Genomic DNA, 12539 nt, shown 5'->3' on the forward strand with positions numbered 1-12539 from the left:
CAATAAATCTCCACCATACCTAAGAGCAATCATGTCCTTCCTTTATTATTTTTCCATTAACTTCCAAACCTTGCAAATGTTCTCCAAGTTACTTTTGTGCAACCAAGGGGATTTTATGATCCTGAAATTTCCGTGTATGTGTGCCCTTCACTCTGCCTAGTCATCTAAGGCAGGAAGCCAGAGAGCCCCAGTGACCCTGTGCCTTCCCCCCACCACCACAGGGGTGTTGCACACGTGAGATGCTTAGCTTGTTTCATCGGTGCTAGGATCCAAACCCTGGTTTTCATGATGCTGAAGCATGTGCTTCTAACCTACCTCTGAGCTCAAAAATAACACAGATGCCTAGGGTATACAGCTCAGGAAAGTGCTTGCCTAGCACATCCCAAGTACTGCATAACGGGGTGTGGTGGCTCATGCTTGTAATTCCAGCACTGAAGGTTATCTTCTTAAAAGATATCCTTGGCTACACAGTGAGTCTGAGGCCAACCTCAGAGAGACAGTCTTAAAAGGGGAGGAGAAAATCCTGGCTCTGCCACTGTTTTCTGAAGAAGCCAAGGTTATCTTAGTCCCAACCCCACTCGGATATCATACTGAAGAACCTGAGTCTCACCCCTCTCTTGGAGCCTTCCCTCCCACCCACCCACCATGAGACAAAGAAGGCATGAGTCTTCCTGTTACATTTATATTGAGATTTTTTTTTTTAAAGAACTTTATGGATGTGGGGAGTGGGAAGGGATGACTGACAGCAGGAGCTATAGGAACCCAAAGCTCCAGGAAATTAAAAAAAAATAAAATATATATTTATACATTCACATATATATATATATATATATACCAAGTAATGCATGTGAGTCCCAGAGAAGCAGAAAGCAGCAAGCAACTAACACACACAGATCTGGGTTCTTGTGCAACACTCACACACACAAGCCATTCCAATCTTGATAACCCTGACGCCACCCTCCCCCCAAAGAAAAGATGCTTAAGAAACTTCCCTCTTAAATGGGGCTACACAACTGGGGTGTAGTGGCACACCTGTAATCTCAGCACCTGGCAGGTCGAGATGTGAAGACCAAGGGTTCAAGGGCATCCTTGGCTACTCAGTTAAGTTTGAGGCCAGCTTGGTCTACATAAAACCATCTCAAAAGTTGTTTAAAAAAATAAACAAAAAGCAAAAGAGCTTCTTAGTTATTTCTGTCATCTTGTTGAGAAAAAAGGAAAAAGAGGATAATAATGCTTTTAAGGCTGGCAGAGGGCATTTTTCTTCTCACTCCTGCTAAAGCAGGCCATGTTATTTTTAACACTGAGCTAGGAGGGCCACCATTACGGCCCCTCTGAAATACTTTAGAGCTGGAGTTAGAACCATATGGTGTTTTTGGTGGGTTTTTAGTTTGTTTGTATAGCAGAGAATAATTCAGGAAAAGGCATCCATCTTTTGCTTCATCTAAGATAACCTTCAGGCAGTGGGCTTTTGGTAAGACTGGTAAAAACAAAAACGTTCTAGAGCCAATCTGAGGCAAAGCTGAGTCACAGGCGGAGGCAGAAACTCTGCGTAAAGTGATGACTTCTGACCACTGGAAATTACTGACCTCCACAATTTTGTTTTGAACTTGAAAGGAGAGGTGCACTTCTTGGCCTGCTCCTCCAGCCCCTTTAACACACACACACACACACACACACACACACTAAGGCACAGCTAAGGCAGGCAGGCAGGCAGGCAGGCAGGCATGCTTTGGCAATATGGCCCCTAAAGAGGCCCATGGGGTGAAAAACTGTAAAAGAGTGTGGGTAATTGCAAAGGAGTGTGGGAAATGTGTGGGGCCAGCACCTTTGAAGGGTGAGGGAGAGAAAGTAAGAATTCTAAGGGCTCCCAGGAAAACAGGCAGGTGACAAAACCAACAGGAAAACAATATCAGATAGGAAAATGAAAGAGGGCTGTGGAGCCAAAGCTCAAGGGCAAACCAGGATATGGGCAGGCATACTGGAAGATGAAAGGTAAGAAAGGGGTGAAAAAGAAACACAAAAAGAGAACAATGAGTCAGGAAGAATACACATATACAACAGGAGAGGAAATGGGAGGGATACAAGGAGGAAACAGGATGGTACCAAAAACTTGTGTAATCAGGTGAAGATGCTGCAAGGAGGAATGTGGACGGGAGCCCCTTGTTAATCTTACACCTTGACAAACACCAGGCGGGTGGAATACACCAGATCAGACACATATGCCAGCAGGTTGACACCTGTCAGGATGGCCACCGCCAGTCGGCGGTCCCAGTCGCACACTGAGTGGGGGTGCGTGTAAGTGCAGCTTACATCCATCGAGCGGCGGGGATAGCCATTATACCTCTGATCGAATTGGTAGAGGGGCCAGAGCACAATGGCAGTGGCATAAAAGAGGACAGACAGTAAGGCCAGGCCTGACAGGAAGGTGGGGAAAGGGATGGGCAACATGTTGGTACAATCCCCCAGGTTGAGCAGGATCGTCACCGCAGCCAGTATGAAGCAGATGGCATAGACTGCCACACACCACTCCAGGGCTGGCTTTTGCTGGTACAGGGATGGTTCGCTGATGAAGGCAAAGATGATACAGGCTACAAAGGTCTCAAAAACTTTGAGCAGCCCTGGCACGGTAGCCATGTAGCCAGTTATCTCACCAGGCCTTGCACGAGTCCAGGCCACTTCAGTGGCATAAGCCAAACAGGCAATGCAGGAGAAGGTAGTGGCGGCGATGGCGTGGTCCCGGGTACGTCCGTGGGACATGAACTGCACATAGGTGGTAGGATAGATGATTGAAGATGACAGGCAGAAGAGAGCGGCGTAGCAGGCATAGGTGATGGGGAAGTTTCGCCATGACAGTGGGAAGCGGGTCTGGAGTCCACCTAATTCCACGATGAGGATGATGAGGGTCACAGCAAAACAGAAACACCAGGTGAACATGGCCCAGTTCCCCATGGGCCCTGTCCAAGCGGCCACACTGGCCACCAGGGAGAAAGCCACACAGGTGCTTATCAGCTGCAGGAGGCGAAGGAGGCCCAGAGGCTGCGTCAGTGCCCGAGGGGACCCCACGATGGTGGAGGATGATGTCGTTGTAGTCGTGATAGTTGTACGGGTTACTGATACTGGCATGGCTAAGAAATACAAAAGCATCTGGATAAGGTCTCACACAGAGGGATGCAGGCACCCAGCCCCTCATCCATCTTGGAATAAATTTCTCTGAATTCTGAACAGGCTGTACATAAAATACTGAACTTGTCTGTAAACTATAAAAATGAGTTGGTCATCTAGGTTCTAGGTTCACCCTAGCCCTATGGATGAGAGAACTCAGAATCCAGACACCCAAAGCAATACTTGCTTTCCTTTCCCGGGGATTCAGCAACCTATTCACTGGAGTAGGGTGGGCCAGTGAGATGCCTCAGTGGATAAAAGCATTTGTTGCCATGCTGGAAAACCTGAGTTGGATCCCTGGGACATACCTGATGCAAGGAGTAAGCCAACTCCTCCAAGTTCACTCTGACCTCCTCATGTGCACATAAGACCCACGCCAAACATAATACTTAAGACTGGTCTTGGGGATGTGAAAACACACTTGTTTGGCATTCAGGAAGCCCTGGATCTGATTCCTGCACTGCGTAAACCAAGTGTAGAGGTGCACAACTGTCATCTTAACATTTGGGAGGCTGACATAGGAGGATGAGATAAAGACTAGTAAGGGTTACATAGTAAAGTCTAGGCCAGCTTGGGCTACCAAATTAGATTCTGCAAGAAACAAACAAAACAACAATAACATAAAAGACAGCCAAGGCTACACAGAGAAACACTGTCTCAAAACCAAACCAAAAGAAAGCTGGGCATGGTGGCACACCCCTTTAATCCCAGCTCTCCAGAGGCATAGGCTGGAGAATCTCTGTGAGTTCCAGGTCAGCCTGGTCTACAAAGTGAGTCCACCAGGATAGCCAAGGCTACACAGAGAAACCCTGTCTGGACAAACAAAAACAAAACAAACAAAAACAAAAAACAAAACAAAACAAAAAAACACCCAGCAACGAAAAGTTTATGATCATTATGGTCTAAGATCCTGCCGGTTTGTCCCTCTTCCTGTGTCTGACCTATAGCTTTATACCCCAGGGCTTGTGAACAAAGTTCCCCCTTTCACCCTACAGCAACTCAGTCATTTCTAACTTCTCCGTAGCCAAGACTCCAGCTTCCTCATACTTTAGGCCGTGTGAAAATATTTCTTTTGTGCAAAAGCAACCTAGACATTAACAGACCCTAACATAGCCAATATTCTAACTTCCATCCCAGCTCCCACATCTAACCATCCTACTCACTCCTCTCCCAGAGATCCCTGATCTGGAGCATCAAGCTTTCTTTCTCCCCTCCCTTTAAGCTTCACCCATCCTCCCCTAATCCTACCTCTGACTGGAAAAATCAAAGACAGCTCAGTTTCCTCTTTCCTATCGCGGAGCCTATCGCTTCCTCCAGAGAATCAGCTAACAGGTACCTCAAGTTCAGGAAAACTCAACTCCCTCCACTCCTACTGTTCAGTGGCTCAGCTCCATGCATGGAAATCTCTAGTTTTCAAGGTTAGTCAAGGTTAGGGTTGGACTTCAGGACAGGTCTCTCAGCCTTCTAGTTAGTGTCTCATGTGATCCAGACATGGGATGGGAGTAGAAGGACTAACCTCTTTTTCCACTGACAAACCATAGTTTATATCTCCTTGTCCTAGAAACTCAGAACTGGAACCAGATGCCAGAGCCCTCTTCAGGATGCTGTCTGACCTCTCAGCTGATACCCCTAAATATTTGGGGAGGCAGCTCACTAATTTGCACTTGAGTTAACTTAAGTTTCTTAGGTCTATCTTCCTATTTTTTTGTTTGTTTGTTTTTGTTTTGTGAGACATCGTTTCTCTTTGTAGCCCTGGCTGTCCTGGAACTATGTAGACCAGGCTGGCCTCAAACTCACAGAGATCTGACTGCCTCTGCCTTCCAAGGGCTGGGATTAAAGGCGTGCATCACCACTGCGCGGACAGTCTGTCATCCTGTGCTCTGAGATGGGCCTAAGTTATTCATAACTTTCCCCTCAGGAAAAGTCAGGCTAAGGTCAGGCCCATGCAGAGACAAAAGGACAGGCTTTAACCTCTGGAAGCTCACACTGTCCCAGAACATCTCCCAAAGTACACAGGAGCCAGCTCCTGGATACAACTTCTTAGGCACACCAGATGCCTCTGATTCCACCCTTGGAAACCTACCAGGTCCCTCCTCTCTCAGGATCTAGGGATCTAGGCACCATTCCCCTCCTCCCTCATACCCAGGGATCCAGACCCTAGCCCTCTCCTCCGGTAGATCCAGTTCAGTATTCTGGCCAAACTTCCTTAGTTACACCCAGGAATCCCCAGTTCTTCTAGCTCAGTTCAGTGTCCAGGCACTCCGCTCGCTCCTATGACTCAGGGGGGTCCAGGCCGCAGGCGCTCCTCCATTAGACTCACAACAGCGTTCTCAACACTCCTCTCTTAAAGACTCCAGGTCCTGAACCCCAGCCTTCTTCCCTTAAAGTTGAACACCCCCTCGAAAGCTTCAACCACAGAACTGTAAGTCCAGACCCTAGCCGCCCCACCCTCAAGAACTAGGAAATAGGGCCACTAGCACACTCACCTGCAGCCTTAACTGAGGACAGGAAAGAGAAAGTTCCGGCTCCGAAGGCGGATAGGGTTGCACACCTGGAAAAGGCTGATCAGAAGCCCTGGAGGAGGAGAGAGGCAGTCAGGGCGGAACTCAGACAGTCCTCCCTTGCAGCACCCTGACCCCGGAGCCCTAGACTAGACAGCTGGGACATATCTCCCGGTGGGGACGCATACTTGGCAAGCAAGCCGCAGCGAAGACCCAGAGCTTGCCCCAAGGAAGCACCGCCCCTCTCCTTCCTCTCTTAGGACTTGCTGCGTGGGCGGGGTGGACGCAAATGTGGACAAAGGGCCCGCCCTCAGGCCCGCTAGGGGCGTGAGTGCTGTTAACCTAGCCCCAGCCCAGCAGTAAGCGGGAGGGAGATCCCTGGGCGGTGGTTGTCAGGGCGGGAAGCCCAGCCAGGCCGGCGTCTACGCTCCTTATAAGGGCTTTGAGTCGCCTCAGCCACCGCGATGTGGCAGGGTCCAGGAGGTGGTGCCAAGACCCCAGCCTCCGAGAAGCTGCCCGCCCCTATTCCTAGCGGGACAGCCTAGCTAGAGACTGGGCGTGTGCGCGTGGAGGGGAATCCTGGGTTCTAGGAGGGGCGGAAAGAACCGATTCATGGTTCCTGTTAAAGTGTGAATTGGTAGCACGGCAGAACGGACTCGCACAAGTTGTCCTCTGACTTCCACACGTGCCCTGTGGTATGTGTGCCCCCAACCCTCTGCAAAAATAAATGCATTTTAAAAAATACATTTTGAGACAAGCTTTTGCCGTGTAACCGTCTCTGTCCTGGAACTTGCTATGTAAACCAGGCTGGACTTGCCTCTGTCTCTGGAGTGCTGGAATTAAGAACTAAAAAATTAAATACCTCCAATAACGGAATGAGTCTGGCCTGGTAGGGCAGGACTGTATTCCAAAACACAGGAAGAGGCAGAAGTGGAAATCTGAGGCTTTCCTGAACTCCATAGCGGGGAGTTTAAGACTACCCAAAATCCAATAAAGGGAGAAGAACGGGTGATGGTGAGGTAGGGAGTATTTGACCAGCATGTGTGAGGTACTGGGTTCAACCTCTAATACAAGGTGGGGATCCAGGTTAGGGGATGAGACTCTGTGCAAGAGAGCAGGTTCCTTTAAAACTCCTTAAATTCGCCTTGCTGAGCGTCACATCGCTCCCCTGGCGCCATCCAGGCTAGAAAACTCATGCTGAGTTGAAATTCTCTCTGGCAACTAGTTGAAGCCAGAGCCCAGAGAATAGGTACAGTAAATGTAGGTACTTTGGTCAGTGCTAGGGCCCTCGGTGCACCTGGGAGATCCCACCGGGATCAGTTATTGGGAAGCCAGACCCAGCCCCATTCACAGCACTCAGGAGGCAGAGGCAGGCAGGTCTCTGGGAGTTCAAGGCCAGCCAGGTCTCCAGAATTTCAGGCCAACCAAGGCCTTGTCTTTAAAAATAAAAAAAAATAAAGCGGGGTACTGTCCTGCCAAAAACACTAGAAGGAAGAGGGGAGAGCATGATTCCTACTGCCCGTGGTTAGGAAAGAGGGAATAATAGAAAGGAAAGGAAGAAGGAATAATAGAAAGGAAGACCCTAAGAGAAAGGAAGACCCTAAGGCCCTGAGAGTCCAGAAGGACTCAGCAGCGTTTGAGGTCAGAGCTCAGGAATGCTCAGCCAAAGACCTAAGCAGGGCGAGGACAGGCCCCTTGAGCTTCCTTCTAGATCTAGTTCCACTCTCAGGGCCACACCCAGCACCCTTTCCCCTCCCCACTCCCGGCCACACTCCTGAGGTCATTCATCACTGCAGACTCGGGCACAGCCCTGGTCAGACACCCCGCCACGCCTCAGACATGCTGTGGCCTCAGCCTTGAGCCCTCAGGGTTTCCCAGCTCCCACCACACTCCTAGTTCCCGTTGAGGGCCTCGGGAAAGAGGGTCAGAACAACATCTATATCCCTTCGGGGTACCTCTGGGCACCAGGTGCAAGCCTAGCACCCAGGAGTCCCATCTCTTCTCAGATTTAGAGATCTATATTCCATCTCTCCAAGTCCTCAGACCAAGAGTTCAGATCCCAGGCCGTCCTTCCTTCAGCCCAAGTTCAGACACCAGTCCCTTCTCCCTCAAAACAAATCCAGACCCCCGCCCTCCTCCGGGTTAAGGCCCGAATCCAGCCCCATCCCCCAAGACCCAGCTAAGTCCGAGTATCAGACCAAACACAGGAGTTTAGATCCCATCCCACCTCTCAGCCTCAGGGTCTAAACTACACCGTCGTCAGACCACGTGCCCACTCCTCAGTCCCTGCTCTTTCCCATGGACCTGTATGAGCTTAGATGTTCAATTCCTGCTTTCTAGAGCTCCAGTCCTGGCCCAACTGGAGTGTTTCTAGGAACCCAGACATCTGAATCCGTGCGCACTCCCCTTTCTAGACCCAAGGACTATTCCTTCCCTTCGGGATCCCTCCAGCCTCACCTCTCCAGCCAGTGGCGTCCGCAGCACAAACAAGGACGACAGCTGCAGACCAGAAGGGTCTTGGGGCTGGGTGGAGTTGGCCCGCTGAGGAGCGTGCGAGGGCGGGGCTGAGGGCGGGGTTTGGGCCTGGCTGGGGCGGTGAAAAGGTGCTTTCCAGTTCAGGCTATTCCCGGTCGGCCCCCAAGGCGGGGCTAATGTCTACCACGCCCCCAAAAGACTAGTGCGTCTCCGGCCCCACCAGTGAGGGGGTGCAGGGCTGAGGTCACCGTTACCGTGGAGACAAAACAGGAAGACACAGCAGCTGGAGGCGTAGGGGCTCCCGGGGGCTATCCTCCCAGACATAGCTCTAGAAAGAAATCTCCAGGGTAGACCCGAGAATGCTGTTGCCATAGATACGTGTGTGTTTACGGTTTGTTTTAGATAGAGTCCCCTACCCCCACCCCAGCTTGGGTCCCCATGCCTAGTCTTACCCCCACCCCTCATTCAATTATTCCTCTCTCTGTCCCCGTCCTTGTCTATCTGGTCACTCCACGCTGACCGAATAAAAGAAATCTAGGTTCCAGCAGACTGGGGGCCAGACCCCTCAGTTTAACGGAGTCTGTGGGCTAGAGTTTTGGCTACCTGAAAAGAAAAGGATGTAGGGTGCCAGGCCTTGAGCTTTTAGGAGTTCTGAGCAAGCCGTCTTGACTAGCAAGGCCCCTCACCCAAAGAAAAAAGACTAGCTTCGTGTGCTTGAGGATCTTCGTAGAAGTGAGTGTGCCATGTCTCCAATTACACTGTAATGGCGCCAGGACGACTGCTGAGCCACGTCTCAGAAGATCACTGTCAGCAGGGGGCGAAAGGGTGATGGATGATAGTCGCTATTCCTGGAAACTTGGGGGTCCCAGATTTTTGAGCGATCAGACTTGTTTTTTTAAAAACATATGTGGTAGAATGTTTGCCGAGTCTTCTGGGTCTAGAAAGGAGAGCTATTTTTGGCCTGCATTCCAGCCTTCAGGACAAAGGGAGGGGCTCAGAATCTTTATGAGACGGGGCTGGGGCCCGGAGCTCTGGATTCTGGGTTCTACCTCATGGAAAGGATTTGGTGGCCTCCGTTGTGCCGGAAAGGTGTGGGGGGAGGCAGGGAAAAGATGCAGGGTTGGGCTTCTCCCCCACCCCATCCCCCCAGTGGTCGAATTTGAGGGCCTGGACTGAGCCAAACGGGAAAGGGAGCTGAAGGTCACGAAGCTAGAGGGAGCGGAAGGTCGAGATGCTGGCCCCCTGGGCAGGGCAGGGACCCGGGACACCTAGCTCCCTCCCTCCTTCCTCGCGGCACTCACTCACCCCGCTCTGCAGCGGTCCCGGGCGCGGCCCTGCTCCGCGGCTGCTGGGCGGGGCCTAGTGGCGGCTGCCGACTCTTGGCTCTTCCCCGCGGCTTCTTCTGGTAACCTTCTAGGAGGATTTGAAAGGCTTAGAGGCTCAGCCCAGGAGAGGAAGCCGCGAGCGTCGCGAAGTGAGGGGTCCGAAGGGGTCCAGGAGCTCAAAACAGCCAGCTCCGTGGCCTACGGAGGAGGGAGGAGCTGGAGAGGGGACCTGGGCGCTTGCTTAGTGCTTTGCCCAAGTGGGGGTGGGGACCTAGGTAGAGAGAATGGGTAGGTAAAGAGCTTCGTGCTCTCTCACTTTGCATTCTTGAGAAGAGACACGGAAACAGACCCTCTTTATCATCCTATGCCCTGAGAAAAGGAGGGGTTCAGTTTAAGTACACACTTTTACTTACTTTATGTGTGAGAATGCAAATGCGGAAGTCAAAGGACAACTTGTGGGAGTCAGCTTTCTTCTTCCACGTTGTGGGATGAGCCCCCAACCCTCACCCTAGAGGGAATCAAGCTCAGGTCATCAGGTTTGGTTTGTTGGCTTATGGGAAGCATGGTTTTGGTTTTAACTTGGTGTTTGTTTTGGTTTGGTTTTTTCGTTTTGTCTTGTTTCCCCCCACCCCAAACGGGGTTTCTCCACGCCCTACTTAACTTTGTTTTTTAGAGTTATTTATTTTCATGTGTCTGAATGCTTTGCCTTCATGTATGTATGTGTAACATGTGTGTGCCTGGTTTCCTCAGAGGTAGGAGGAAATCAGCCCTTAGAACTGAAGTTTTACTTGGTTGTGAGCTACCTTGTGTGTGTTAGGAATTGAACCCTGGTCCTGCTGCAAGAACAAGTGCTCTTAACTGCTGAGCCATCTCTTCAGCCCCCTAAGGAATCATTTTCATATTTCCAGCATCAGACATTTTCACAGATATACACACACAAACAAACACACATTCACGAGCGAGCACGCCCTCATGTAAGCCTATAGCTTATAAATAACGGGTTGGGTTTCCCACAGTCTCCTTAGCTTAGCCCCAAGAATTCAGGTTTAGCAACATCTCTCTCCCCCTTCTACCTGCCAGTCACCACCACTACCAGCACCGAGTTGGAGACAGATCAAGTGGTCTACAGAGGTCTTGACTTACACAACTTACCATGCTGTGTCCTATTTAGGTACTGAGATGGGTCAAGCCAAGCCTGATGACATGAGTTCCACTCTAGGATCCATGTGGTAGAGAACTGATTCCCAAAAGCTTTCTTCTGACTGACACAGCTCCACTGTGGTACAAGTTCCACCACCACCACCACCACCCACCCATTCACCCACCTGCCCCACATATGCACATAAATGTAAAGCAAACAAAACTCAAAGCACCTCAGTGTTCAGGGTAGCATGAAGAAAACACAGGCATCTGGGGTATGTAAACATGTGTGCTGAAGATGGAATCCCCAGCCTCACCAGCACACCAGGTGAGGACTGTACCACCGAGACCTTTCCCAAGCCCAGTTTGCAAACATTTGAAGAGTGAGTCACAGGGTGTGATTTTGGAGAAACGTCACCCATGGGTTCCCATGTCTGTGTAATCTGGAATCGTGTATGTGCTATTAGTTTAGTGTTTACCCATCTTTTAGGACAGAACCCTCACCCAAACATCTCCAACCTGTCACTGTTACCTCCTTTCCAACAGGCTAGCTGCTCGGAGTGTTCTAGGAGGCCAGCTGCTTTGAGAGTGTTTCTGTACATGTAAGACCCCCTGCCCAACTCATACCAACCTCCAAATAAACTGACTCTTTTGAGCAGCAGCAGAGCTGCGTGGTTTAACATGGTGGTGAATGGTGAATAGAGCCATTCATCGTGCACACAGGCTGCTTTTGGCCGGGGTGCAAAGGGCGAGGAAAGCAAATAACAAGCACAGAGTTACTTATTCCATGGAGGAAAAACTTATTGCCCAACCCATGATGGAAGAGGTCCAATGTAATCCTCAGCAGACTGGGCATTTGGCTGGCCTTTCTAGTACACTGTGCTTCCTTGGGAGCTCAGCAAGTGATGCTGCCGTCAGCAAGGTGGACATCCATTGAAGCTGTGGCTGCTAAGGTTGGTGAGCTAAATCCATTATGGTCCCCCATAGCCATCTTTGCTTAGGAGCTCACCAAGCAAGCCCTGTGGTATCTAAAGAAAGGTTGACCAAGAGACACCAAGCAGCCATCTGTTCTACCACATGACATAAATCCCTCCTGTAGAAATAGTTACTGGAGAGTTAATGAGATACAACTATGAGGTGGTTTTCTCACAACTTCTTAACACTTACTATGTAAGTTTTATTTTCTAGACTAACAAGTCTTTTCCTCTCTTATGATTCAATTAAAATCTCTTTATTCAAATGTGTGTATGCCTGCATGTATTTATGTGCACCACATGCATCTCTTAGGAGGACAGAAGGGAGCATCAGATACCCTGCATGTTAACAGATGGTTGTGAGCCATTGTGTGGGTGCTAAGACCTGAACTCAGATTATCTGGAAGAGCTAGGTTTTATGTTATCCCAGGATGGTCTTGAACTTGCTGTGTAGACAAGGATGACTTTGAACTCCTAATCCACTTGCCTCCAACTCCCTAGTGCTGGGATTACAAGTGTGCATCACCTAGTTTATGTAGTTCTGAGCCTCAAACCCAGGGCCTTGTTTATGCTAGTGACAACAGTAAGAACAAACAACAGCAAATAGCTCTCTTTCTGGGTAAGATTTCTCAGTGAACAAACATGCTTGCTGAACAGGCCCATGGTGAAAACAGAAAACTCCTAAAAATTGTCTTCTGACCTCCACGCTCACATGCATGCACATTTCTCTTTGTAGCCCTGGCTGTCCTAGAACTACCTCTGTAGACCAGGCTGGCCTCAAACCCACAAGAGATCCACCTGCCTCTGCCTCCCAAGCACTGGGACTAAAGGTGTGCGCCACCACCTCTGGCTATGTGAGATGTTATTTAAGGAGGAAGAAAGCTTCCGTGGGGCTGGTTAATAGCACTTACTGTTCTTGCAGAGGACCTGAATTCATTTCCTAGCACCCACAATTGGTGGAT

The 12539-nt window shown here is 50.0% G+C and overlaps 1 protein-coding gene across 4 annotated transcripts; it reads right to left on the bottom strand.

The window, feature by feature from the left end:
- Positions 1-668: 668 nt before the first annotated feature.
- On the bottom strand, positions 669-9724 carry Myadm (myeloid associated differentiation marker). Of its 4 annotated transcripts, XM_060367201.1 has the most exons (4): positions 9444-9724; positions 8742-9075; positions 5649-5736; positions 669-3125 (listed from the first exon to the last, which is right to left on the bottom strand). In XM_060367201.1, exon 4 carries the CDS (start codon positions 3121-3123, stop codon positions 2170-2172), a length of 954 nt encoding a protein of 317 aa, XP_060223184.1. In that variant the 5' UTR covers positions 3124-3125; positions 5649-5736; positions 8742-9075; positions 9444-9724; the 3' UTR covers positions 669-2169. The 4 variants fall into 4 exon arrangements, with proteins under 4 accessions (XP_060223184.1, XP_021505207.1, XP_021505206.1 ...); XM_021649532.2 differs by lacking the exon at positions 8742-9075; XM_021649531.2 differs by lacking the exons at positions 8742-9075; positions 9444-9724 and adding an exon at positions 8121-8502.
- Positions 9725-12539: the final 2815 nt, after the last annotated feature.

The sequence above is a fragment of the Meriones unguiculatus genome, chromosome 14 (assembly GCF_030254825.1).
Source record: "Meriones unguiculatus strain TT.TT164.6M chromosome 14, Bangor_MerUng_6.1, whole genome shotgun sequence".
NCBI classification, from domain to species: Eukaryota; Metazoa; Chordata; class Mammalia; order Rodentia; family Muridae; genus Meriones; species Meriones unguiculatus.